Source organism: Rhinolophus hipposideros (genome assembly GCF_964194185.1).
Source record: "Rhinolophus hipposideros genome assembly, chromosome: 24".
Classification (NCBI taxonomy): Eukaryota; Metazoa; Chordata; class Mammalia; order Chiroptera; family Rhinolophidae; genus Rhinolophus; species Rhinolophus hipposideros.
Genome location: NC_138070.1, coordinates 11,507,212 through 11,534,282, shown reverse-complemented (window position 1 = coordinate 11,534,282; position 27,071 = coordinate 11,507,212). Strand labels below are relative to the sequence as shown.

At 43.0% G+C, this 27,071-nt stretch overlaps 1 protein-coding gene across 2 annotated transcripts in view; it reads right to left on the bottom strand.

Moving 5' to 3' along the window:
* Positions 1–4,295: 4,295 nt before the first annotated feature.
* SUDS3 (SDS3 homolog, SIN3A corepressor complex component) overlaps positions 4,296–27,071 on the bottom strand; it is a 33,973-nt gene continuing 11,197 nt past the window's right edge. Inside the window, exons 7-13 of one of the 2 annotated variants that reach the window (XR_013992517.1) lie at positions 18,724–18,819; positions 17,713–17,774; positions 17,531–17,552; positions 16,233–16,338; positions 13,679–14,380; positions 10,434–10,518; positions 7,618–7,658 (exon numbers count right to left, since the gene is read on the bottom strand). Coding sequence is in view for 1 of the 2 variants with exons in the window: in XM_081037660.1 (XP_080893786.1) it covers positions 7,560–7,658; positions 10,434–10,518; positions 16,233–16,338; positions 17,531–17,552; positions 17,713–17,774; positions 18,724–18,819 (470 nt within the window). In the remaining variant the exon portion in view is untranslated. Of the gene's footprint in view, positions 7,659–10,433; positions 10,519–13,678; positions 14,381–16,232; positions 16,339–17,530; positions 17,553–17,712; positions 17,775–18,723; positions 18,820–27,071 lie in introns of both variants that reach the window. The other variant, XM_081037660.1, reaches the window with a different exon arrangement.

Below are 27,071 nucleotides of genomic sequence, written 5' to 3'. Positions count from 1 at the left end.
CTGAACTAGAATTACTGACAACCATGACTGCCCATCCCCATTGTCCCAGAGGGAAGGAACCATGCTTTTATCTCTGAATCCCAGAAAAGAGCCTAGAACTCTACCTAACATGCAACAGATGTTCAATAAATGTCATTTGAATCAAATGCAGTGACTATCACATTCTCAAGCTTGTAATTATTGATTATTTCAAGTAGAAGAAAAAAACATCCCCAACAATTAGCGACAGGTGACCAGCTGAGCACGGGAAGGTTTCCTGTCTTGTTAGGGATGAGAGTGAAGCTCTCCGGGAAACTATTCTGTGGTAGGGACTCTTTTGCTCCAGTAATAATGAAAATAAGGACAATAAACAACTAACATGTATTGAGGACTCACTATGTCCCAAACACTACTTCTCAGTGCTTTACCCACAATAAATCAATTAAATCCTCAAAGCAATTCCTTGGAAAAGGGGCAATTCTCATCCCCGTGGAACAGAGGAAGAAACTGAGTAGGCTGACCAAGTTTGCCTGAGTCTGAAAGGGGCTCCTGGAAAAGGAGACTTTCAATGCCCAAACCAGAGAAGTCCCAGGGTCACTGAAATGAGTGCCCTCTAACACTGAAGCAAGCAGATATGAAGTAAATGTCTCAAGATTGATGAGTGGCTGAACCAGGATTATGAACCCAGGACAGCCATCACCTCTACTGCAGGCACAGAGGCAAAGATGAACCCACTGAGATGACAAATTAGCCAGGTCACAAAGTGGGCTGTCCACCACGCTTTCCAGCACAGTCTGACACAACTCAGTACTCAAATGATTGTCACAACATATTCTAGACATGCTTGCCTGTTACTAACAGCATGACCTTGGGAAAGTCATTGAACATCTCTGGGCCTCAGATATTTTCATCTTCAAAATGAAGGGGTAAAACTTAAAAAGAAAAGGGGGGGTTTCCTTGTCCATGGCAGACAGAAGTGATTGATTAAGCCACTCCTTCCCATTTTATCTGAAATTGGGCCTCAGAATCCTTCTTAACCCAGCACACTGGGTATTCACAACCCATTTGTAGGAGGTGATGCTTAGCATGAGCTCCAAAGCCAGCAGCTTTACCTTCATAGTCTGTTTGCACTAAACTAGCTTCCTGAAATGGTTCTGCTCTCCAGATTTGGCACTCAGACTAACATCCAAAGACAGGAAACAGATGGCAGCAGCAGTGGAAGGGACAGTCTACAGACTGCACATGGTCCGGTCCTGTGCTATGGACACCTCACAGGACAGCACGGTGAATGAGAGCAGGGGCTCTGAAGACCACCTCGACTCAGAATCCTGGCTCGCCATGAACTAGCGGTGTGACCTTGGACAAGTTACTTGACCTCTGCTTCTCAATCTCCTTAACTACAAAATGAGAGTAGTACCTACGTCATAGGGTTACCACAAGGATACAGTGAGTTAATATGTGTAGAACTCCTACCTGCGATATGTGCTAATATTACAACCCTCAAAACCACCCTCTGAGGTAGACACTATTATTTAACAGATGAAGAAACTGAGGTTCAGAAATCACATTGCCCACAGTCACATAGCTACTTAAGCAGCAAAGCTAGATTCACATACTAATTCCAAAGCCTTTGCTTTGCCACAGTGCATCTCAGCAAACACTCAAATGCTTAAGAGAAGAATCGATGGTGAAATAAAAGTGATTCTTGATTATCTGCAGGGGCTTGCCAAGCCGGGGCTGCTGTTACCTTTGGTACCTGCCTATTCCCTACTGGCACTGCTATCCTAGCTGGCTCTGCAATGTCTTCTACTTTAACCACTTGCCCATCCTCACCCTTAGCATATAGAGAAGTGATGGCAACAGATTTGAGCATCAGCCTACAGAAAACCAGGACACACTGCTGAGTCTCCACTTCTGAGAGACGGGAGAAACCTTTAAGATTCTGATTATTGGTCTTCTCCCATCGGTAAAGTAAATTTCGTTATTTTCTAGATCTGTATCTTTTAGGGAATTGAGCAAACAGAGATTAGAGAAAATGGGGGGAGGGAGTAAGCATGTAGGTGTCTAGGCTCGATCTTATCTCCCTTACTTCCTTAGGGATCCTCCTAAACATTCTCTACGTATCTTTTTGTCTTAATAATCAGTTATTACCAGTTAAAAGATCTCTTCTGGTTAACACTTACGTTCCTAAAGCTATGATACTTCTCATCATGCTATTATGTCCACAGAGAGTGAACCAGTGCCCATGTTTCTAGTTCATTCCATCTAGTGCCTTCTTTTTAAAAGCAGGAAAGGTGCTTACAATAGCTTTACCAAAGATGGGGCTTGGGTGTCTCTAACACTAGTGGAAGAGACCAGAAACGGATTCCATTCCTGCCTCTGCCCAGAAACTAGCCACAGGCGGGAGCTGAGCAGGCAGCTGGAAACGGGGGACACAGAACTGGTGTGTTCTTCCAGCAACTCCACAGTAAGGCACAACCTGAAAAGGTCCACCAACATCCAGACAGCAGAAAGAGGTAGGATGTCCAGCTCTCCAATTACATTTTTAGAAACCAGTTCAATGGCGCCTACATCTCCTCCTTCACAGCTGGTAAGAAAGTGATCTGGAAAATAACAGATAATGTGTTTCCCTCCAGAAGGCTCTCATGTGCTTATTAGATAAAGTAGGTTTCATCAAAACCAATTACTCTTTATATTCTAAACGGTTCCTTTCTTTTTAGAACTGTTGTACTCATGACTTTTCAAAGGAAAGCAACCTCTTCTTGGCTTGTAACTGTGACTCTCTCACCGCTACTGCCAAGGGAGAAACCCAGAGTTATCCGGCAGGGGAAAGGGTCCTAGAAAATAAGTGTTTTCACCTCTAAAATTTGCTCTGTATGTGTGTATACAAGGTGAGAGCAAATAAAAACAAATTCCCAGGGAAGCACTGAAGGAGAACGATGAAAATGTTGAGTGTAATTTGAACAAACAGGGTTTGGGGAAAGGACTAGAGAGGGTAGTGGTTAGGAAACCTGGCTTAGAATCTGAAAGACCTGGACTCGGCCACTTAGTGTCACCTCGGGGAAGTTACTGAACCACCTTCGGTGTCTAAAGGAGTCTGTCTGCTGCTTTCTCTGAAAAACGGGTAATAACAACAGAGTATTGTCTCCAGGGTTCTTATGAGGCTTAAAGGAGATAATGCAAGAGAGGAGCCCAGTACCTGGAATAGGCGCTACTATTGTTAACCAGTCTGCCTTTTTTTGCCCATCATTTTACAATAACACTATTTGACGCCTAATATTTAGAGCACTCACTATGACTAGGCACAGTGCTGGTCTCTGGGTTTCGTAGAAGCAAGTCTTGGTTGAGTATATTAATGAGTCAGCCTTAAACTTGGGAGTGTTAGGACCTTCACAGATTATTGCAAAGATTAAGTGAGAAAATGCCTCCTAGGCAGGGTTATAAACGCAACAGGCCAGTCACCTGTGGCAGCAAGGCGCCTCATCAGTTTACCCCATGGGAGCCGTGGAAACGCTAGGATTTTTTGGGTAAGATGGGAGGTACTGCTCAAGAGTACCAAACGAACACCCTCCTCAATCGCACAGCTTTACCTTAAGGTTCTTCTTGTGCTATGTGCCGTTGGCTCCACCTCCTGGCGACCCCCTGAATGAGTGCCGTCCACACCGTCCTGTCCTCAACAGCCGGGCTCAGCTCCTGCAGATTCGCGCCTGTGGCTTCTTGGATGGAGTCAGCCCATCTCCTATTTGGGCTTCCTGTTTTCCTGCTGCCTTCCATGGTTCCCAGCATTGCTGCCTTTCCCACAGAACCTGCCTTCGCATGATGTGCCCCAAGGAGGACAGCTTCAGTTTTGTCATTTTCACCTCCATCGATGTTTCAGGCTAAATGCTCCAGGATGCACTTGTTCGTCTTTCTGGCGGTCCAGGTATCTGTAGAGCTTTCCTCCAACACCGTATGTCAAATGAATCCGTTTGACTGCTATCAGATGTCTTCACTGTCCAGCTTTTGCATCCATACATGAATAATTAGGAATACAAGGTTCCCTATCTAAGGTTAATTTTATTTACTCAATTTTTAATCGGACTTTTTTATCCTCTCCAACAAGATAGTCCATTTCATTTGAGGGTCAACACCCTTAGACTGCTCTTTACAAAACTGAAAGTAAGTCTTTGACATCATTCCGCATCTTACTCTTTATAATGAGCAAATGTCTAGGCCACCCCTTCCGCCTCCCCAGCTTCCTCCCCCCACATTCACTGGAGGGAAAACCTAAATTTTAAACATTTATAAAGTCAATGAATATAACACAAAATCCGTTCTGGTTTTCTCTTTGAAAGTTTATTGTTATTAAAAAAAAAAAAAAAGACCCCTATACTTTTTACATTTTACATTCACCTTTCAGGACATTTAATGGTACCAGTTAATGATGTTATTGTATAAAAGGCCCACCAGTTGCTTGAAATGGCTGCACATTTTTTACCATGTTCTGGTATTAAAGTGGTTTGAACTCTTTGGAAAAAATTGGGGTAACATTAAATACCGAGATTTCAAATTCCCAGGTTAGAAACAAGATTTTTAAACCAGGAGGAAATTTAGTAAAAATTCAAGGCTAAAAGGAAATGTTAATAGAAAAACAAAAACAAGAACACTGTAAAAAATAGGATTTTCCCCCAAGTTAGGTTAAAAAAATGCAACCAGCCCCCATCCCCCCCAATATTTCTCTTAGAAAAGTCACCCAATCCTGCAAACAGGGTCTCGCACACAAATACAAGTAGTTTGATTTCAGATGTGCCTCTGGCATCTTACACTGGCCCTAGTTAGAAGTTTTTCTAAAAAAAAATTAAGCTATGTTGGGTAGTGAGACATCCATCAATACTGGTATCCAAACGAATACAAACATCCTGGCTTTGGTATGACTACAGAAATAGGAAAATTGTTCAAGAGGACACTGGCTTAAGGACAGAGGGAGGAGGAGACACAAAACTCCCAAGAGGAGGTAAAATAAATATTGGGACACATCCTCAGCAAACACTGTGTATAATCCTTGAGGCAAATGCCTCGCGTAAGAGGTTCTCGCTCAGAATCACACATGTACAGGTTCTTGATCAGAACTGTCTGGACCAACCTTTATCGGAAGTATCACTTGCAGGAAATAGTCTGAATCTGGGAATTCATCTGGTGCCCTGGGGTCTAGTGAGGCACAAAGACCTTTTGGAATAAGAATGGCCACCTGGGCTAAAAGCCAGCCCCTCTTACTCCAGGAATCACAAAGGCTGTTTTTCGCCTATAGTTAGCTTTGCCCATCACAAAAGCTCCTCTACCTCCTAACAAGCAGGACGCTTCCACCCTGGTCGACAACTGAGTGTTGAAATGCTGATTTTTTCATCTCTAGAGTCACTAAATAAAAAATTAAATCTGGCATCAAGAAAATAATTTACTGTGCTGTGTTCTCAAGTCCACTTCGCCTTTTCCTCCATTTTCACCAGATCACGATTTTAAGGGTTGTGAGATTCCTGAGGCGCAGGAGGCAGTGATGGGGCGAGACCAGGCCTAAGCATGGCCTCAAACACCCTCAAATTTACAGAAAAGGCCAAAGTGCCCACTCCCTGGTCTTCAAATAGTTCATTTCACAAAAGCACAAAGGTGCCACCAGACAATGCGAGGGAAAAAGGCAACTTGTTGCTGCTTCGATGCTGAACAGTTATCAATACAATCCTTTACAGAAAAAAACAAACTTTGGTGTACCATTAGGAAGACAAGTCAAGACAAACATGAAAACAAAAGCAAAAACCTTCGATGGAAACACACACTAAATAAATCGCGATAATTTCCATCACCGGGCACTGGAAGATAACCAAGAGCTACCGGATATTATGGGATGTTTCACATACCAGTGACAATTCAAGCAAAAGAGCCTCCCTTACAGCCAAGGCCGCCACGAAGAAACAAAAGGTGAAGCCCCCGTTTACTGTGGACTTGGTTCCCTGGAGTAAACATCCTAATAATGGGGGTCTCGGGGCAGAGAAGACACATAGAAGGCCCAGGCAACTTTTGATAAACAGCATCCTTTATCCTGTTTTCTAAATGAGATTCCAACACCAGGAAAAAAAAAATGAGAGAAAAAAATAGATTATAAATTAAAACAAAAATCTATCTGTACAAGTCTTTACTCTGAGTAAGGTTTAGTCTCTGTTGAAGTCAGGACATTGGAGAAGATGATTTATTTGTCATCATAGCCCCTGACTTGCTTTGGGGTGTGTTCATCAAGAGACACAACGACCGACGGGAATCCTGGAGACCAAAGGAATTACTTACAGAGATTTCCTAGGATGCGGAAAGTCTACTGGTTGCCCACAGAGATGCTAACACTGGCTCTAACCCCAAATACTTTATAAACCTCATCAGGTAGCAACTACAACATTAAAAACCACACCACCCAATGAATCATTTCTCTAGTTATAGGAATGAAGGGGAGGGAGCAGGGAGTGCGGGGGAGGCTGTTTCACAAGGATTCATTAGGAAGAGTGTCGGTTTAGTGGCAGCCACAGCAGAGCTTTCTTTGTCTTCGACCTGGGCCAGACCTCCTGGAAGGCTAGGAAGGCCAACAACAAGATTCCATGGGTTTGGAACAGCCAATGTGCAATAATGGCATTGGTGACCAGAGTGCCATTTGAATTATGAGTGAGAGTCTGTAGACCACTGATTATTGTACCACCAATCTCACCTCCCCACCTTCAACAGACAACCCAGATAATCAGCCTGTGGCAGGTACCACTTCACCTACTTGGGAACAGGGGAGAGAAGTGAATTACAAATGAAAACGTCTGAAATGACCACTTCTTGTTCCAGCTTGAGCTAGAACAAATGTGTTTGAATAAACCACTTGCATTAAATAATTTAAAATACGGTATCTTCGGCACATGATGAATAAGAAACGCCCCTCCCCCAGCTCTAATTACTTCAGTGCACGTAGTCCCCCCGCCACCCCGGGGCAAATTTTTCTGTCTGTTCAGCCAGTGGAATGGATGGCATGCGCCAGATGTTACACAAGGCATTTATTTCTCTGAGAAGGCTGTGAGCCAGGAGAATCCATCTCCTTCTTCTAGGCCCTCTGCCCCAAGCTTCTGGGGGAACAGTGAATTGGGCTCGACAAGAGAAGTAGCGATGTGCTCCACTAATCTGATTTAAAACATGAAACACATCGTAGAATGTATCCCTTTCTGTTCCTCTTCACAGTAGAAAGAACTTAAGATAATTAATAAAAAGAGAAGTCCCTTCGAACTCAAACAAGGCTTTAAAAAGCACACACACAAGGCAAAAAAATAAAGAAATAAGTCAATCAAACTCCCAAAACTCCTGTATAGTCTCATGGCGACTGATGGCTGGAAGAAGTCGAGGCAGGAAAGAATAAAACAAAGAAGGAAGTGGCTGGCCACAAAAGTGCCCTGCAGAATCCACCACCGTGTTCTCCATTTTCCAAGGCCAAGGAGTAATTCCCAAGTTAAACATTTTCTAGTAAGAAGAAAACGAAACAAAACACCACTCCTGAAAAAGGGTCAGGGGAAGTAGAGTACTGGAGAAAGTCAAGCCGCTGACCTCCGCCGGATCACAAAGAGCCCGCGCTGAAGCTGGCCCAGGTAAATCCTCATCTTGGTGCTGTCACTTGTCTTCCTCACCCAGATCTGCAGGGGAGAAGGAAAGGAAACAAGAGGAGAGAGGCTAAAACTGAGGAGTAAATCTTTCAGAGCATGGAGACACTTGCATGCAGTCAGTGTGGGCAGAAACTGACAACCTCCTCCTGTCTACTTGGGAGGTCTTCCCAAGAGCCTCCTGGACCGCTGGCCTTCCTACTAGGGAGCCTCTAGTGGCCGGAGCCAGCTGGCATCAGCCCTTGGACTCATCTCTCCCAGCCACCTCTCTCACAACTTTGATTACGAAAATGGAAAGCACAATGGCATTGGGTTCCATCTGGCCTTGATCTTAAGGACTCTTTTTGATTTGGTTTGATTAGAGCACTATCAACATTCAAGATACATATATTCATGAACTTAAACTTTCAATCAAATTTGGAAATATTTTCCTTACCCCAAGAGACTTCCACATTATAGCCTTTCAATACTCTGGTTTTCTGGTAATTAAGGCTAATGGTTGTGAAAGGAAAAGAAGAAAAAAAATTTTTTAAGATGCCCATGAGTGAGCTAAGGCCCAATTAAGATCAAGAGGAGGTTAAATTAGCTTAAGACAGTCCTTCCGTCCTGACCATATCATTCTCCCACAGAGGGTATCAAATGTCTTCCATTTTACAGGCAGACGCATTCTTCTGTAGAATTGAGAATGAACTCTGGCAGCAGGGGACTGCCAGAGGTGACAAGTGCTCTCAATAAGTGGCATCCGTGGAGCCAGGGATGGGAAGGAAAGCTGGCACACCTGAGCGAGGGGCTGCTGAGCTCTTACTGCGTGCCAGACACTGCTGACCAAGCTGAGCCTTCTCATCATCACAGCTGTCCCCATGAAGTAAAGCAAGTACTACCACTGCCCCCCTTATATAGAAGAGCAAGGCTGAGGTGCATGCCGGGTGTGAATCCTGGTACCTGAAATCAAAGCCCCTTGCTCTTCTCCACCAGACCAGCCCGACTCTTCTCACCACTTCTCTCACACGTTTCATTAACATGCTATTAGACGGAGCCAAAAGCATAATTTTTTTTAAAATCTGCATCACACTCATACATGCAAGTATGAGTTTACGGATATATCTTCGGTCTCCCCACTCAGTTTTCAGATTTTAAAAAAGCTTACACTCAGTTTCATTTCAATTTCTTCATTGTGATTATTTAGCAACAGAGACTTGAAAGTCAAACACACAGGTTTAAAAATAAAGTTAAAGACTTCACATGAAGCTGAACCTCTAAAGGACCTTCCAGAACCATTTTAAACTGAAAACAGACCCCAAGGAGGACTGAACTGGGAGTCTCCAGTATGCTCAGATACACCCACAAAATCTGCCCAGAGTCAAGTTATGCAAAGGCCAAGTAGCTCCAGTGTCATTTAGGATGTGACCTGAAAAATGAGCTGGAATACTTCCAACAAGTGAGAAATGTTTTCCTATTACTGGAGTTGCATGCTTCTGTCTCACTGAGGAGACATGTCACAGTGTCACTGTTTCCTTGTCAGACCTCACTGACACTCTATTATGCCAAAGGGCGACAATCTTCAGCATAAACAGAAAAAAAATCTAATTTGCATTTCTATTGTCCTGAAAAATCTTGAGGTGTCACAGAGGAGAACACTGCACTATTTCAGTTCAGGAACTAGGAGGTCACACGTGCTTCGTACAGCAGACCACACAGCCAGGCGCAAAAGCTCTGCTGTGAAATCACAAGGCCTCTTGCTGAAGAAGAGCAGGTCTATTAGATCCCCTGTTCTGGTTCTGACTGGCTTGAGGTGACATACACATCCTGAGCCCAAAGGAGAATGGGTACATTTATCTGGAAGGCTCTCCCTAATTTCTAAGTAAAAAATCATTTTGCAAACTAGTCACATTTGCGGGCACTTTCAATTCAGGAAGCTGGGGGAACAGAAGAGGCTTAAGTTATCTCAGAATCCAATTTCATTAGATTTGCGGTGCACTGGCACAAATAAGTTACAGAGCGTAGACACACAAAAATCACCTTCTTTGAGACATCTGTGGACTGATAGGAGATCCAGCCAATCCAGCTATTCAAGGTTTAAACTTTTCTAACTACTAACCATACAAGTTACACACTGCTGCCACCCCCTAATGAAGGGCCAGCGAACTCACAGGCCAGTCACATCATCTGTAACATGAGCCTCTGAGCTGACTTCAGAACCAGTCCCCTTCCTGTATCAGCGATTGGAGGAGACCAACACCTCAGGGCATGAGCCTGGTAGCTGCTTGTTCAGAGGCACAACAGAACGTGTCAAATTGGAAAGACAGCTGCAAGGAGTAGTGTGTGGGTCAGATCAGGCCAGCACCCGTTTATTAACCACTTACTGCCAGACCCTGGGCCAGGGGGCTCCTTACCTCCTCACAGCACAATCTAGTAGTACACATGAAAGTGTACTACTTCTAAAGAAGTAACAAAGCGTAGATGCAGTATGCTCCCCAGGCAGGTTCCATTCTCAATAGATGGTTCCCTTACAAAGCAATAGGATCTGAAGGCAGGTATCACACAGACTTGCCTTTTGTTCTTTCCCGTTGTCCAGCTAGTGGTTCCCAAGTCAATCACTGTACATGGAGTTCACAGATACCACAAGGAAAACACAAATCCATGTATATTGTAGTCAACAAAGAAAAGGATTTTCAAGGGAGTTTTGCCTATGTGCAATTGCTGCCTGAAAGCACTGACTTTAGACTCTAACCCACATGTAACACATTATTCCACCATATTTCGTGGTGACACTCACACTGCAGGTTTGTCACATTTTGCTTTCCCTACCTCATTGGCTCCAACAGAGCTGATCACACAGCTCAGTTTCTGGTTGTCCTTGGACTCCAAATAGATGGCTTGGCTCTTGTGGTACCTGCCAAAAACAGGTCACAAGTTTATTTTCTTAACCACTTCTATCCTCTTAACAAATTTTAAGTATACAACACAATACTGTTAAACACATTTTTTTTTTAAGAAGGGAGGAAAGAAGAAAAAAAGAAATCATCACCACAACAAAAAAAATGTAACTAAAAGAGTCTTAATTTATATTTGAGGAAAAGTCTGAATTTCAGGTTTAATTTAAAGTCTTCCATCCTCAGATTAGATTAGATTAGATGACCTCCTAATCTTCTAAATCTAAAACATATTTCTTGGTCCCTCTGCAGAGGGGAAAAAGGAAGTCAAAGATAAAGCTAGGAAATTAACTCTCTATTTACTTTATTTGGACTGTATGATCCAGGTCAAAAAGTAAATTATAATTTTTCAAGTAAAACCTCTGTTTTCACCCCAAAACACTGAAGAAGGTTGGGGAGACAAAACGAATATATGTGTTTCAACAACTGTCCTACTAGTTTTTATTTTCTATTTGTTCAAATAAGTCATCAACAAGAGGGAAGGCCAAATTCAGCCCTTACTTTGTTCACTCATTCAACAAACAAACACTCAATTAATCACTTACTGTGTACCACTGACTACACTGCAGGTTGGAGGCAGACAGTGAGCAAGGCCACAAAGCCCCTGCTGTCACGGAACTTCCAATAGTCACAGTGAAGGAGATTAAATAACCACACCTGGCAACCACTAACTAGGTGAAGTTCTCTGAGTGTTGTGACATGCACCAGAATATCCAGTGTGGCCTGGTCAGTCAGGAGAGCCGCTTAGAAGGAATAGACAAGGCAGACACTCCCCCTTCAGCCCTGCATCGATTCTCTTGGCCTGTAGTGCAGGACCACCTCCATGTCTTCAAGTTCAGGGACTAGCCAAGGATGAAAGTGAGGAAGGCAGGGCCAAAGCTCTAATGGCACAACAGCTGCCACAGGATGAAGGAGCAGTTGCTAGATTATAAGAGTTGGAAACCAGCTGAGCTTCTGCTGGCAGCCCCGGACTGGGCCAGCCTCTATTCAGTCAAGAACATAACCTTTGGTTCATTCTGGCTGCACAGATCTGGCTAAATAGACCCACTAACTCGTAAATTCCACCACAACTAAAATGGATCTCCCAGCAAAGCACTGCATCTTACCATTATTTCTGTGGGGGAAGAAAGCAGACTTCATTTTGCTGATATAATGAAATAATCTACTGCCAAGATATCACAGTAAAGGATGTACTTCACTCGCACAATGAGCTTTTTCCAATCTGGGTCCTAAACTCTCTTTAACCTGCTACTTAGGAGCTAACAACTCAGCTTTCCAAGTCAATTTACTTCCTGAAAACACCGTTAAAAGAAATCGAATCATAAATGCAATTAGAATAGCGAGATTGGTTTAGTTCCAGCTTCAAAGTTGCTTTTGGCCAGAGATTAGTTGGTAAACTGGGTTAGGGGACCTTCATTATGCTAAATATGTAATATCACAAGATTTGAAATGCACAATGCATGAAGGCTGAATTAGTTCACAGCAAAACTCAAACTAGAGTTTCCCTCCCACATCTAATACTAATGTCTTGAGTAATGGTTAGAATAAAAATATAGAGGGGAGAACATTCAGTTATTCTATGGGGACTGTGATTTATTAAAGAAATAAATAAATAAAAAAGGCAACTAGCCTCAAGTCATTCTGACACTACTTTCTAAATACTTTAATAAAGGAAGGTCATGGATAGGTGTAGAAATACATTACTGGGTGGAAACATGCTCAATATACTAAACAGAGAAAAACAACTATGTCCATTACATTCCCATGTTTGTAATAAGACATATATATGCATGTTAGATGTATCATACACACACACACAAAAATGGGTCAATTTATATATTAAAATGTATATTGAAATTTTATAAAAATATAAAATCTAAATTAAGAGTGGTATTCCTTTTATTACACAGCTTTCTTTTTCCCGGAATAAACAGGCATTACTTATGTTATTAGGTTGGTGCAAACGTAATCGCAGTTTAAAAGGTTAAAATTACAAAAACCGCAATTACATTTGCACCAACCTAATAGAAAGTAAATATTTTCTAGAAAATACCTAAATAACAAAAATGGGATAAAAAGAAAACTTAATGTCACAAACTAATGTCTTAATGTCTGTTAAAGACAAACAGTTAACTCTGGGACTATTCAAACAATTCTCATAAGATGTGCTGCATTTTTTTTCACATGTGCTCAGAGCCCAAACCCCACACACCTGACTGGCTTAAAAGCGAACATCAGGAGTAAACAATGCAATCTGGTCTATTACCGTTGAGAAGTGGTCTGGGACTCAAGCATCTGGCCACCTCCCCAGTCTGTCTGCTCTGGAACCACCAAAAGGTGATGGCTTGAATGTCCACCATTGGTCACCATTTGCTCGAAAGGAGAGCTGGCCAGCGTGTTTCCCAAAGCAGCCCACTTCCAATCCAACTAATTCCCAGGTCCTCGTGAAGCCATCTCTGGGACTTCAGGAGATTCTCATGCGCCACACAATGGTCTTGGGGAACCATTATCCTTGGATAGCAAATCTATTAAATTATCTGAATTCTATGAAAAAAAATAAGTCCTCAGAAATTAAAAGTGCTCATATAAGGGAGGTTTTCAAGCTGAAACCAAAAGGTACATGACAACCTTAACATACAAATTTACTTTCCAATTTCAAAGACTAATAATAGAACATGAAACAATCCAAAATGCATTTAGACATAAAAAATGTTACAAAGCAACATCAACAGACCCAGATTAGTAAAAAAATGTACATTATCACTTTTTTGCGAACTAACCCATTTTACAATATACAACTTATCTCTGCTGAAAAAAATACTTTACACAGCCTCAGAGGACAAGCCCCAGATGTCAAGCTTACCTTATTAGTAATGGAAATTCTGACCTGGGAATCCTACAATTAAGCTCTCAAAGCTTTGCCTCTACTATTAAACCCAATGCACTAGAACCACTACTATTATGGAAGAAAGCAATTTCTTTAGAAGGTGGGTCAAAAAGTGGGACAGAGTAGGGGCAGAATTAATTTAATTTTGTATCGTACTGGGAATCCTGATACTGTTTCATGCTGCACCTGTCCCACCCCCCCAAAAAAGGAAGACCATGTCACAGGTATAGTACCTCAAAGGAGTCCCAATTCTAGTTGCAAATATTCACCGTTTTGAGTTAACAGTCTCTTTTGTCAGTTGAAGGCTAGAGGGTTAAGTCCACTCAAGCAAGTGGGTGACTTCTTTTCTGATTCACGTTTGCAGCCTGAGATTTAATGTGAGGAGAAAAAAACAGTCTACCACCACCACCAGATAGTTATTTTAAAGGATCAGCTACCTTCACAGTACTTTCTAAGAAGGGTCATTAGTCCAAATCGCAATGTGAGGAATACTTACAGCAGGATATAAAATGCCTTCAAAGCAGTATAAGACCAAGGCAAAGAGAAGGTGCTTATCTTTCAAAATGAAATGTAGCTTGCTAAGTGTTCATGCCAAGATGGGATGCCTGAATCACACTCATTTTGCTGAAGCCATTTAGAACTCAATGAAACATGTTTTGCCAGAAATACAGTTTCACCAAAATACTCCATACCACTGAAAAGAACATAAAGCCATTCAGTTCATCTCTCAGCCACAGGCCATGAATACTGAAAAAGAAGGAAAAATGACAGCCTTCAAACTGACAAGGACAAAAAAGGCAAACACCAGAGCCTGGTGAGACGTGAGAGGCTGGTGCTGCACTGTTAAACCTACCCGCCAGGACTCCCATGAACACCTTCCAAATACAGCAGGAAGGGAGGGACCTACCTTTCAACAAATGTGTCATGAAATCTGACTGCCAAGGCCAAAGGAGAGAAACACACAGAACACAGAAGAAAACAACAATCTCAATATTAACAATAGAATAAAAGCAACTTCAAATTCACTGAAAAAGGAAAATGCTCCCAGAGACCTTATTTCTAAAATTTCTGCTGCCATTGTGAGAAAGATAGTGAAATCCCTTCAAAATGCTTAAGAGGTCAACCTGATCATTTTCTTTACATTATGAAACACAAGTCACTATGGATTTTTTTCTTTAGAAAAATAAAAATTGTATTTTACAGCATTTTCACCCACACGGCACGTCTCATAAAGTCTAAGGACTAAGCCTTAGAAAGAGGCAGATCCAAAGCAGCACAATTACAAAATAAACATTATTTGAAATATCACATGGCTTTAGGACTCATAGATCCGTAAAAATGTTAGTGATAAATCTCATCATTTTTGAAGCCGGTTCTTATGTGTGGGCTTGATCTTTAAAGGTTATTTGGTTTTCATTATTTGAAACATTTTTCATCTTATTTTGCTCCTCAGTGTGTTGAGCTGTTAGAACCTGCCATCTTCTGGTGATATGTTCTGATAAGCAATTTTAAGATACAGTATAACTGGCTTTTTTGAAGAATGCCAAAGAATAAGCAAATGAAGTCACCAAGATCAGACTTACAGATAGAGCAAGCCTTCATCCTCCACTAGGTAATCAACTCACTGGAACCTAATAGGTGGAACTGATTTATTCCAGGCATGACTAGATCTAAGCAATTTTGCCAACTTCGGGAGTACAATATTATAAGGCAACCAACTAACTCAATGTTGGAGTTTTTCTTTAAGAAAGCTCAAAAAATTCACAATAACCACTACCCTAATTTTGGAACTTAGGGTTAAACATATCGACACTCAAAAGACCATTCCATAGCCATATAAATAATTAGAGAGACCACACAATTACCCAGAAAAACCTTCTGCATATGACCAAGTGGAAAGGCAGAACCCCCGTGTGTCTACCATGACTTAAACTGAGTAAGAGTAGGCCTGCAAATGGACAATAAATAAAGGAATATATCAGAATTAAAAGAGCTGTGAAAAGGTGGCACGACCCGGGATAACTTAATACCTAGCAGAATGCCTAGTTACAGGGCAGATAGTAAATGTTTGTTGAATGAATACGAGTAAATGTATGAGCTTTTAAGGTTCTTCCATATTGTTTTGCCATATCCTCCCCAATGAAAACACTGGTGGTCTGAAGGTTTCAATTTGTCTTCAATTTTAACTAGTGTGTTTTAGGATATAATTCCCCCAAGTATGTTTCCGGGAACACCCATGCAGCAGGATGACCCATGTGAAAGGATACCTCAGCAAATAAGTAACACCTTATAATAACATCTTAGAAATTCACAATGCATATTAGCATATCAGAGGACCCACAAGGTACGACAAAGAAGAACCCATTTATCTTAACATGATGGTCATCCCCCAAACTCATTTGACTACAAAATCCTTTTTTCCACAGAACACCTATCAATTTTAGCACACAGGGGCAGAGTTAAGAGGAGGCAGAGGTAGACACAAACCCTGGCCCCAGTCTACAGGAGCACCACAAGAAATATAAGCCTGCAAATTCTTGGTAGCGGCAACAAGGAGAGAGAAAGGGGGCCACCATGCAAAGAACATATTTTTGGAAAACACTGCCTTCAGAGACCTAACAAGTAGTATCAATCATGACTCCCGATCCATTTTAAAGGTTATTCAACTTTCGATACTATTGAAGTTAAGCAGTAGCCATGCCCTGAAATAACAACACTAGACAGACCCAGCCCTCAGTGGTTTTTTGAGAGACTCTTACGAGTAACCTCTGTTTTTCCATAACATACCATCTTTTATCATAGTACAACTTTCCATCTTCTATCCGGGCTTCAAATCTCTGGGCTGGAGACTCTGCAGGTGTGGCAGGCAAGTGTTCGGGAGAGGACGGGGATGCTGGAGGAACCAGAGAGTTCTTTCGATGACTAAGCATGTAACAGACATGTGGGTCCACCAGCTAACATGCTTTAATTGAAATGATATGAAAAGGGGGTAATAATCATGATCAAGTCCTTACAGTTGTAATCAATGGGATTCCAATAAAATCCTTAGATATTACATCTAACCTGATCCTCAAAGCACACCTGTGAGGTAAGCAAAGCAAGGAGAAGACGAACCTCACTGCAGAGGAGAAACCTGAGGCTCAGGCAGACGACGGGATTTGCCCCAGGTCACTTAGAGTAGGACTAAAATCCCAGTAACCATCAGAAGCCCACAGGACAAGAATTGGGTAAAGCTCTTTAAATTTATAAAACATGAAGTCATTTCTAGCAACATTTATTACTAGATTGAGCAGGCTATTTGGGTATGCACAGAGTCAAGCTAATACAGTGCTAATAACTACAGTGGGTTTGAATGACCTAAATTCACACACTCAAATATCCCCTTCCCCATCATGCCGTCAGAAACCCAGGACCCCTCTGTGGACCACAGCGGCCCTTAGGAGGAAATTATTTAAGGAATCTTGTTTTCTTCTCTAAAACTCAGTGAGTAGAGGGATATGTGAGTAATCACAGTGCTTAAAACAAAACAAAACTGCCTTGCCAGTTCAGAACTCTATCTGACCGCCTAGCATTTGAGTGCTATTGAGTGTTGTTCTGGAAGGAACCACCATGAACATGAGGCCAGCGCTTCTGTAAGCTGGGACTGCAGGCAGCCTGCGAGTCCCTTACCAGAGCCAGGCCATGAAAAGCCTGGCTGGAACAGCAGTGCCTAGTACTAAACTCCACAAGGCAAGTAATACAGAAAAATCCTTCCGGTTTCATTTTCAGAAATGGATGTGTACTTAAATCTTATGGCTGTCAACATAGAAGGAAACCTTTACCAGCCAAGCAATCAAATGTCTCTTTTACAATAAATCCTAAGGAAAAGACAAAAATAACTTGAACATAGCAGGGTAAAAAAAAAAAAAAAAAAAACAGGCGAGGGTACACTTCAGGTTCCCTTCTGCTTTCATGATGACTACTCTCAGGCAAATGATGGACATTTTATTTGTGGAAATGGTTAACAATCCTCCATCAGGTATTTGCATGCTTCTCCGATGACATGATAAAAGATTGCACAAATGCCAATAACGTCCTTCACTTACCTGGTCTCTTGGGTGACTTAAGCTGTAAGAAGAAGAACAAAAAATCTTAGAGAAAATCATTTCAGACACAAGGTAAGGTGTCAAAGGTATCAAATTGATTTAATAAGCACCATGTGAACAAACTAAAGCAGAAAACCACAGCAAGCCTAAGCTTTCAAATAAACCGAAAAATCAAACTGTACCTTATTTAAGGTTCTCAGATCCTCCATGATCTGTTCATCTGTTAACAAGTAGTTTAGCTGGGGTGCTGAGAGTTAAAGGAATGTGTCTGACAAGCATGGCTTCCAAGCAGAGATCAGCAAAATGGCACGACTATTTTAGAATTTGCAATGTATGGTTATGCTACATGAAATCTTGTAATCGTTTGCCCTGTGGAAGTTTTTGACTCTCCTAAGTGTCATGTGGTACCAGGCATACAAGAGAAATCACACCCCCGCCTTACAGACTTCTATGGGAAGGTGGAAGGAGATTCACTAGGAAACTAAAATAGAGAGAGCACAGCACATAATAAAAGAAGTTCATCCTGAATTGATGAAGTGCTTTTGTTCCAAAGATCTGAATACTTCCACATACATACCATGGACTTAATCTTCCCTAGCAACTTAAATTCTCAGTTGTGAAGATAAAGGGAGCTGAAGTTACACCCTCTCTTGGTGGCAGACAAATAACTGAACCATTTTGTGCAAATGGCTATTTATTATCTCCTCAAGAGGACAGAAACAATACTTCCTCATATGTCCTCTTCCCATTACCATTTTTATGAGGGGCTTCTTTATATCTGACTGAAATCTCATTTGTTTTCATTTAACGACAGTGTGCAATCCAGATTTATGGACATAAATATCCGAAGTACAAAAAGCAGCTATTACTCTCATTTTACAGGTGAAAAAATTAAGGCACATGAAATTTTCAGTTGCGCCTGAATCTCCAAGTGAGTATTAAGACCAGGTTGAACTTCCAACACAAAGTAGCTTCCCAAATAACTGCTCTCTATAAACCAATCCCCCCCCCCCCCCCACTAAAAGCAGCAGCAATTGAGGACTCCAATAATAAAATGGCTGACCTACGAATTCCAATCAAATATGACGATTATCTACAGGACAAGAACCATGTATATTGTACCAAATGGATAAGCAAAGGATTCAATCGTCTTAAGGAAGAAAAAGTGACCAAGGCTTGACGCCAACGGATATCAGGAGCAGGCTTTCTCCTCTTGTCTGGAATGGGGACAGGATCATTTGGTCGCCTCCGCAACTTTCTGGTCATGATGGGCTTCACTTCCATAGAATCTGTGGCAAGAATGGAATGAGTAAATCTATCGAACCCCCATGGAACTCAGCGAGAATTCCTCGAGTGTAAGAATACCTGCCCCACAGGTACCCAATTAGAACGGTTTTACTGGGGGCACCTGGCCCGAGCCAGACACCGATATCAGACTGTAGAGAGAGGGTCTGGGTGAGAAGATTCAGACCGGCTGACTAAGCGCATCCGTCTCAGAAACGCAGCCCAGCCCTGCCGTCTTCCATTCTAACTGCATCGCTCTAGCCCTTCAAACCTGGGATTTTCCTCCTTTTCTCTCAAATTTAAAGAGGCTACAGAGTCATAGGCTCTTGGGATTGGAAGGAACTTTTGGGTCATCTCAGTTGACTAATTCCTGCTGTCCCCACAGGGGGCGGTGAACTGGAGCCTCCTGGCATAAAGGCTCTTTTAAAGGCCAGTGACCTCAGTGCCAACATTTTTATATGAGATCTTCATTTACAAACACAAACTCTTTATTTAATAACCTTTTGTAGCTACTTGACTACCAAGAATGCTATCATGATAAAGGCCTCTTTTCATTCTTCTTGACTTCTCACTGCAATCTGACACTGGCTGCTGACTCCCCCCGCCTTAAAATCTCTCCTCCCCCAGCCACTGCCACAAATTTCTCCTTCTTTTCTGATTTGCCTCCTTGGGGTCCTTTTTGCTGCCCCGCCCCTTAAAAACTAGTCATCTCTGGAGCCCAGTCAGTCTCAGCCTGTATCCCAATGAATCTCGGATCATCAACTCCAGCTCCACCCACGCTTCTGAATGACAACCTACAGCGGACGACTGTAGACCATACACTCTTCAGGTTCCAAGCAAAGTCATTTCTCATCTCACCTCCCAAAGCTGCCTCCTCTCCAGCGTCCCAGGGGCATCACATCTATCCATCCTTCTGAGCTAGAATACAATCTGTCACCTGTGACTTGTCTTCCTTCACCCAGATAATGGTACTTTTGCCTTTTAACTACCCCTCATCATAATCTCACCTCCCTCAAAATGATCTTCCCAAGACACAAATCAGATCATTCTGCACATGGCTCAAGTATTTCAATGGCTCACCACTCCCTCCAGAATAAAGACCAAACCACATTTCCGGTCTTCCTCCCTTCTCCTTCATCCACATGTACCATGTGTGAGCTTTTAGCGACTCTATTGCACCAAAGCACCGTACTTGTTATGCCTCAAGCCTCTGCACACTGTCCTCTCTGCCTAGCCTCCTCTTTCTGGCCCCACAAACTCCTACACAACATCCTGTGAGAGCCAGCTCAACACTCCCCCTTCTGTGAAGGCTTCCACAGACAGGGACCAGAGCATTTGTACAAACTTCTCCTGCCAAGTGCCACACAGTGTGGGACATTTCCCCCAGCAGACGCTGGGATTCCACCCCTGCATGGAGTCGGCTCCCATCCCAGCACTAGCCATAGTTCTGGCACACAGTAGGGGCATCACGGTTTCCAGCAGAACGACTAGATGACGTCCAGCCTGATGCTGAAATAGTTAACTTGTGATCATGCATACTGTCAGCACAGCTGACAGGACAGCCTTACAGAATGCAAATGTAGACCTTCCACTATGGCAAACTGCGGGATATAACAGCATACAACACACATGCGTACAAAGTCAAGACGGTTTTGTATGTTGCTCTTAAGAACAGAAATGGGCAATACAGACTTTTCCCCCCTACAGAGGAATGGAGGTAAAGAGGTAAGAACCATAGACCTAATGAATATTCCTAAGTGTACTTGCAAGAGGGGGTAAAAGGAAGGATAAGCATGCATACACTTTTGGGGATAAGGTCGGGTGAGGGGAGGGAGCCTTCTTCCTAAAAGAAACCTCTCACCCTATGCTGAGATGCCAGCCTTCTCCAGCTACTTACTGGCCAGTGGGTCTGAATCCCTGCTGCAGCTGTGTGACCTAAGGCAGGCTACACAAATACTCTGTGTCTTAGCTTAGCTCATCTATGAAATGGAAATATCAATAATTCTTTCCTCACGGTGTTGTGAGGATTACATGAGCTAGTAAATATAAAGCCCTCAGCACAGTACCTGCCGTAACAAGAGTTCAATCAGTGCTAGTTCTTATTATCATATTTTCAGCCAGGAAAAACCTTTTTTAAAAAGTACAAAGATCTTTTTAAAAAGTCAAGGTGCAAACAGCTGAAATAGAAGTTACATATTGAAGACAACTGCTGTCAACTGTGAGGCTTTGCAACATAGACTTGATGTGGGAAACAGTGAGAAGGGAGCTCAGCCTCCCGAGGGAGCACCAAAGAAAAAGCATCCAGCACATGAATATCACAAAATGTTCTTTCTACCAAAGCCAGTGGCTGGGTGTGCCCTACTGTGTGGACAGAGCCAGGAGAGCAGTTTCCAGGCTCTCGGCCTCACGTAGAAAGGTGCTGGTTCGGTTATTAGATGGCCATCAGCTGTAATCAGATGGCCATCCGCTGTGGCTGGGTGGCCATCAGCTGTTACCAGTGAGCCATTGGCCACTAATATAACCGTCGTTGCTACGCTAGGTGGTTGGTTGGTTGGCAGAGAAGCGGATGGCGAATTGCAGCTAGCAAGTGGGGTGGGTTGGTTGGCAGGGAAGCGGTCGGCAGATTACGGATTGTGTGGCTCCTGCTTCTTGTGTCTCCAACCCAGCCACCAGCGAGAATATACTGGTGTGAACCTCCTATCCATAGCTCCGTGGGTGTTCCTTTTTGGCCTCACCATATCCTGTGTTCTTGTGTGGGGAGCGGGAGCTGAGCCCCTGCATGACACCTACCCTTTGGGCTTCCAGGTGTGGCGGCCGGGGAGGGTGGGCAATACATGATAAAAGTAAGTGAAGCAAAGGTACAGTTGAAGATCTGGTAATCACGCAGTCTGATTGTGGCCAATAAACTCAGAAGATCACCAATGCATCACTCACAAATCCAAAAATATAACTAAATTCTTATGCAATGATGAAAATCAATCCTTTTATTAGTCTAGTCACAGGAATAATCTAATCAATTATTTCTGAAAGACTACTTCAGCAGAAGGAAGAAGCCTCTAAAATGCATCAGCATGTATGTCCCTACCACCATCCAGGACAGAGGGTCAAGCAGGCAGCAGTCCCAGCCAGTGGTCCAGGTGGAAGATGTAATTTTGAGGGGAAAATCAAGATGTAAGTATCACAGCCCCCAAACTACATGGTAAGATGATCTACTTAACTCACTGTACAATTCCAGGTTTGCCTAGTTGACTTCTAAGGCAGATTTTCAGAGAATAGGATATGCTGATCACCTGGGTCTGAGTCTGCCGGACATTATTATTATTCACTGGAAGCAATAGGCTGGTATTCATGACATCAGTATCCTGTGAATTTGGCCAGTAAGCGTCCCAAGGGCTCAATCTGGGTGCACTGACAAAAATCAAACTTCCGGGGACGGTCAGTTAGCTCAGTTGGTTAGAGCGCAGTGCTCTTAACAACAAGGTTGCCAGCTCGATCCCCACATGGGCCACTGTGAGCTGTACCCTCCACAATTAGATTGAAATAACTACGTGCCTTGGAGCTGAAGGGTCCTGGAAAAACACTTAAATAAATGAAAGTTTAAAAAAGAGAAATCGAACTTCTCCCTCCCCGCCCCCCAAAAAACATCGAACTTCTGGAACTGAAACGCAGACCTTGGGAGTGTGGCAACCCTGGAGAAGGCACTTGAGAAGAAAATCAGTCTTCCTCTCACACATGGTGCATCGACACAAAACGTCTCTTAACTGGCTTAAATTAGAAGGCCTCCCTGATCCAGGGGACTCGTCATAGGTTTACTTTAGTGGGGACACATTTGCAGAATCTAACTGAACATCAAACAATTAAACCAGGGAGTATACATGACAGAAAACACCCAATAAGCCACTAGACTAGGTGCACAGCTCCCCTGCAGACCATCTCCTATATACGATCTTTAACAGTATAATCCTAATGCTCGACTCACCAGGAGTGTGTGAATGGCCAAACCGCCCGACACAAGCACCCCCAGGTAGCATGGGGATGCCAGCTGAGGAATGGCAGCTCAGGGTGAATCAGTACGAGAGACTTTACAGCTAGTCCCTAGGGAGAGAGCCTCCTGATAACAATTACCAGCAATTCACATACAATTACCATTTATTTACTGGCTGGCCTTTTGTTTTGCACTTCTCTAGGCCAATTCATTCACTCCAACAGCTCACCTGCCTAGAGTGTACCAACCACTGTAGTAAAAGCTTCATTCTAACATACTTCAACCATTAAATTCATACCTGTTTCGCTATTTTAAAAAATTTGTTGCCGTACTCAAAAGAACAGCCTTAAGAAAAAGGATGAAAGTGGAAGAAAAGCTACCACAGAATAAACACAGTAGCACACAGGCGATTATGCCCAAACAAGGGGCAGTGCTACGTGGGGCTAGACTAGAGGCCCAGAGCAAACCACAACTACCCATGCCCCTCTCTAGTGGGAGGGCAGGCTCACCACCATCACAAATCAATACCACAGTGGGGACCACAAATGGGTGGTCCTGTAGGAGGTGGGTAGGTGGTGGGCGACGCCATCAAGGCCAGGTGTTTGGAGGCCAAACCAGGGTGGGAAGGAAGGAACCAATCTCCAGTAGGCCAAAGTTACCCATAATTCAGGGATGCCATTTAAAGAATAAACCGATCAAGTCCTCCTCCGCACCCTCAGCGACACTAAACAAAACAGCCTGGATTCCACATGGCAGCACCAGGAAAGAACATCCTGGGGACAAGCCCACTCCACCCAAAACCCAAGTCCTCATCTCCATTCTCCCTTCCCAGGTATTTGGGGACCTCTTCTGAACTGACGGCTAAGGTTCCCTGCTCATTGGTATGTGTTCCATACTGGGTGAAACTTATCACTCCTACAGCAATACAACCACATATACCTTAAAGGTTTTATAATCAGTACAAACTGCCTGTCAAATCTTCACCTTCATTTGCTGTACGTTAGGGAAGACATGGAAACTGTCAATCTCATAACTATCAGAACACATGCTCCTTAAGGACACAAAGCTTAGGTATTAGCCTCATTTTGTGAGTCACTCAGTACCACCTGAATCCATCGGGTTCAGGTTAACTACCGTTTAATGAGGTAGTTAAGAAAACACCGTATTTCCCTGAAAATAAGACCTCGCCGGACAATCAGCTGTAATGCGTCTTTTGGAGCAAAAATTAATATAAGATCCAATATTATACCGTATCATATATCACATCATATACTGTATTAGACCCAGTCTGCCAGTAAAATAAGACCGGGTATTATATTATATAAGACCCAATCTCATATTATAGTAAAATAAGATCGAGTCTTGTATTAATTTTTGCTCCAAAAGACGTATTAGAGCTGATGGGCCGGCTAGGTCTTATTTTCGGGGAAACACGGCAGGTTTACAGTCAGAAAAGCGCTAGCTTAATCACTATGTCATTGGGGGCCCTTTGAGTAAATAGCTGCTTCTCTGAGCCTGCTTTGCCAAGGCAAGTCACAAGTTGCTGCAGGAACTGAATTATGTTACAACCTCCGGTCCCTAAGTGCTTACTCCTTAAGTGCTTCCTCCGTACTCCAGCCACTCTTGAAAGCACCTCCCAGGCATTGTCTCATCTAACCTTTACACCAACCCTCCGGGGTAGGTTCCACCATCTCCTTGCCAAGTGAGAAAACCCCACGAACCAAGTTCATGACAGGACCAGGATTCATTCCCGTCTGTCAGCATGTAGAGGCAGCTCTAATATGTTCATGTACTACCTGGCTCAATGTAAGGACCCAGGAATCGGAGTTCCTATTTTGATGTAATTATTCAGTGGCTCCAGCTATGACTCTAGTATATTCTAAAGGAAACTCACAGGTTTTGCTGATGTCATGACTAGCTTCAACAGGGGACTGAGGGTTGGATGATGCCCCTGGTGAGGCAAGAACTTACAAAAGAAAATGAAGTGGCAGTTAGTGGGCTGTTGGAAGAAAGGAGAAAAGGCAGCTGTCCTAAAGATAGGAAGAGGAAAAATGAATTAAAAATGATAAAGCTCCCCACATTTTAAAGCTCATTAAATTTTCATTAACTATTTGAGTTTCTTATAATCTTGACCTCCACTGCAGAGAAAACTCCCTCTCAGGTAATTCTCCCTATATCCTCCCTGCTCCAAACGTGGTCCGACCAGCAGCCCCTGGGAGATGCTTAGAGATGCAGCCTATTGAGCTGCATGCCAGACGCCCTGAAGCAGAAGCTGCGTTTTATCAAGACCTCCTGGTGACTCACACACGTTCCAGTTGGGGGAGCACTGACCCAGAATTCAGCCTAGGTTTTCACTGACACCTTTCCGCCTCCACAACCCAGGTGTCCTCAGTTCTCCACAAGCGCTTTGGGCGGTGAAGAGAACCTCCCACCAATTCCCACGGAGGTCTGTAAACACTCTAAGTCCTGTTCAGACAGAGCAGGTCACCGAATACACCCATTTCCAATGGGTTATTTGGAGTAAGCTTCTCATCAGCCTCTTATTCCACTTTGTTTTCAAGAAATCTTCATGTTGAAGCAGAAAGGGAGATTTTAAGAAATCTCTTGTCTAGGCAGAGCTGGGCAACACTGATGTTGGGCATCAATCCACAAAGGTGAAATAAATCCCTCGGTGAAAGGAATGAAATCAGGCCTTTACTCCAACACCATAGCAGCACCATCTGTGGAAATGCTAATTATCCTTCTAGCTCCAGTGCCTTTTCTTTCGACACTCCATCATTACCTTGGCAGTGCTCTACACACCATGGGACCAAATGGCTTGAGGAAGGACATCGGTACCTTTAATGCCCATGGCTAGCTTTGAGCACTTCTGGAATCTAGTTTACTGCATTACAAACGATTCCCCATATTTATGTGTCTTTTCTACCCTGGCAGGCTCGCCCTCAAGTCACTAAGGATGCCTCCTGTCCCACTTAAAATTCTGGCTGTAAAACTGCTGGCCAAACAACCTCTACCACTTGTCAGGAGTTAGGATGCCAAATCACAGGTAAGGTGGTGATATCCTTTCCTGCAGATGGAAAGGGAGCAGCTATAAACGGACAATATTTCCCACAAGCCTAATGAAGGCTCCCGAACATCTGGTGGCTCTCGCAGAGAGCGATGAGGCAGCAGTGCCAGCCACAGTCACTGTCAGAGAAAATGGTATGCAGGTCGGAAAACAGGCAGGCAGACTAGTACCGAACAGGTACTTGCAGTGCTCATGGCCTAATTAAAAATGCATGTCAACAAGAACAAGATGGTGATGTCTGAAGATGCTCTTTTAACATCCATTCTCACCCAAAAAACATTTCTGAGCTGCTTTCTTCAAAGAATGAATTCCTTTTGCCAAGTCTCTCAATGAGGAAGCTATCAGATTTTTCAACAGTCAGACTCCTACTTTTTAGACACAACTACATTCTCATCGGTGTATCAGGGGGATTGGAGCTCAAGTTATGTCAACTGGAAGGCCACATTTGTTCACAGCACCAAAAATACAGATGGGGAAACACAGCTCTTGTTACTTTTAGTTTCAAAGTCAACCCCAAGGACTTAACATAAAAACAATGCATTTGCTCTAGACCCCTACTAAAATCAGGCCTGCCAGAGCGTCAGTACCTTCAAAATGTTAAGTTAAATTTTGGGGTGTACAGAAGGAATGCCCCTTACAAATCCAAGTGACCAACTCACCACTGATTTTCCCTGCAGTTTTTGCTGATGGAAATTTTACCAAATTCCAAAATAGCTAGTTCAAGCCAATTCCCGCCCTGTATCCTTCTAGGGCTTATCAGTCTACATATGGCAACAAAAGAACACCCCATATTGCTTCTCCCCTAAACCTGCCTACAACCTGCTGAGTTCCCATATGCATATTACTAAATTCTAGAAGGCAAGGGAGGGACAGGCTCTAAGTAAATATAACTTTACTACCATTACAGGAAAAGAGTTCAGTTTAGCTACCCCTGCTAAAATCGTACCAACTCTTTCTGAAATGTTCACAGTAACACCTGGGAGAAGGGATCTAATAGACGATTCAGCCAAAAGCCTTTGTTCTCACATCTAGGTAAAAGGAAAACAAGGTATTTTCTGTAATGAAAGCAGATGGGGAAAAAACAAAGCAGAAGGACATAGGTAAGTAATTTGTGAACATAACCAAGACACGAATGGCAGCTGACCCAAGAATTAAATAAAGCATAAACCAAAGGTTGCAGTTATTATTCAAGGTCTACCATTTAT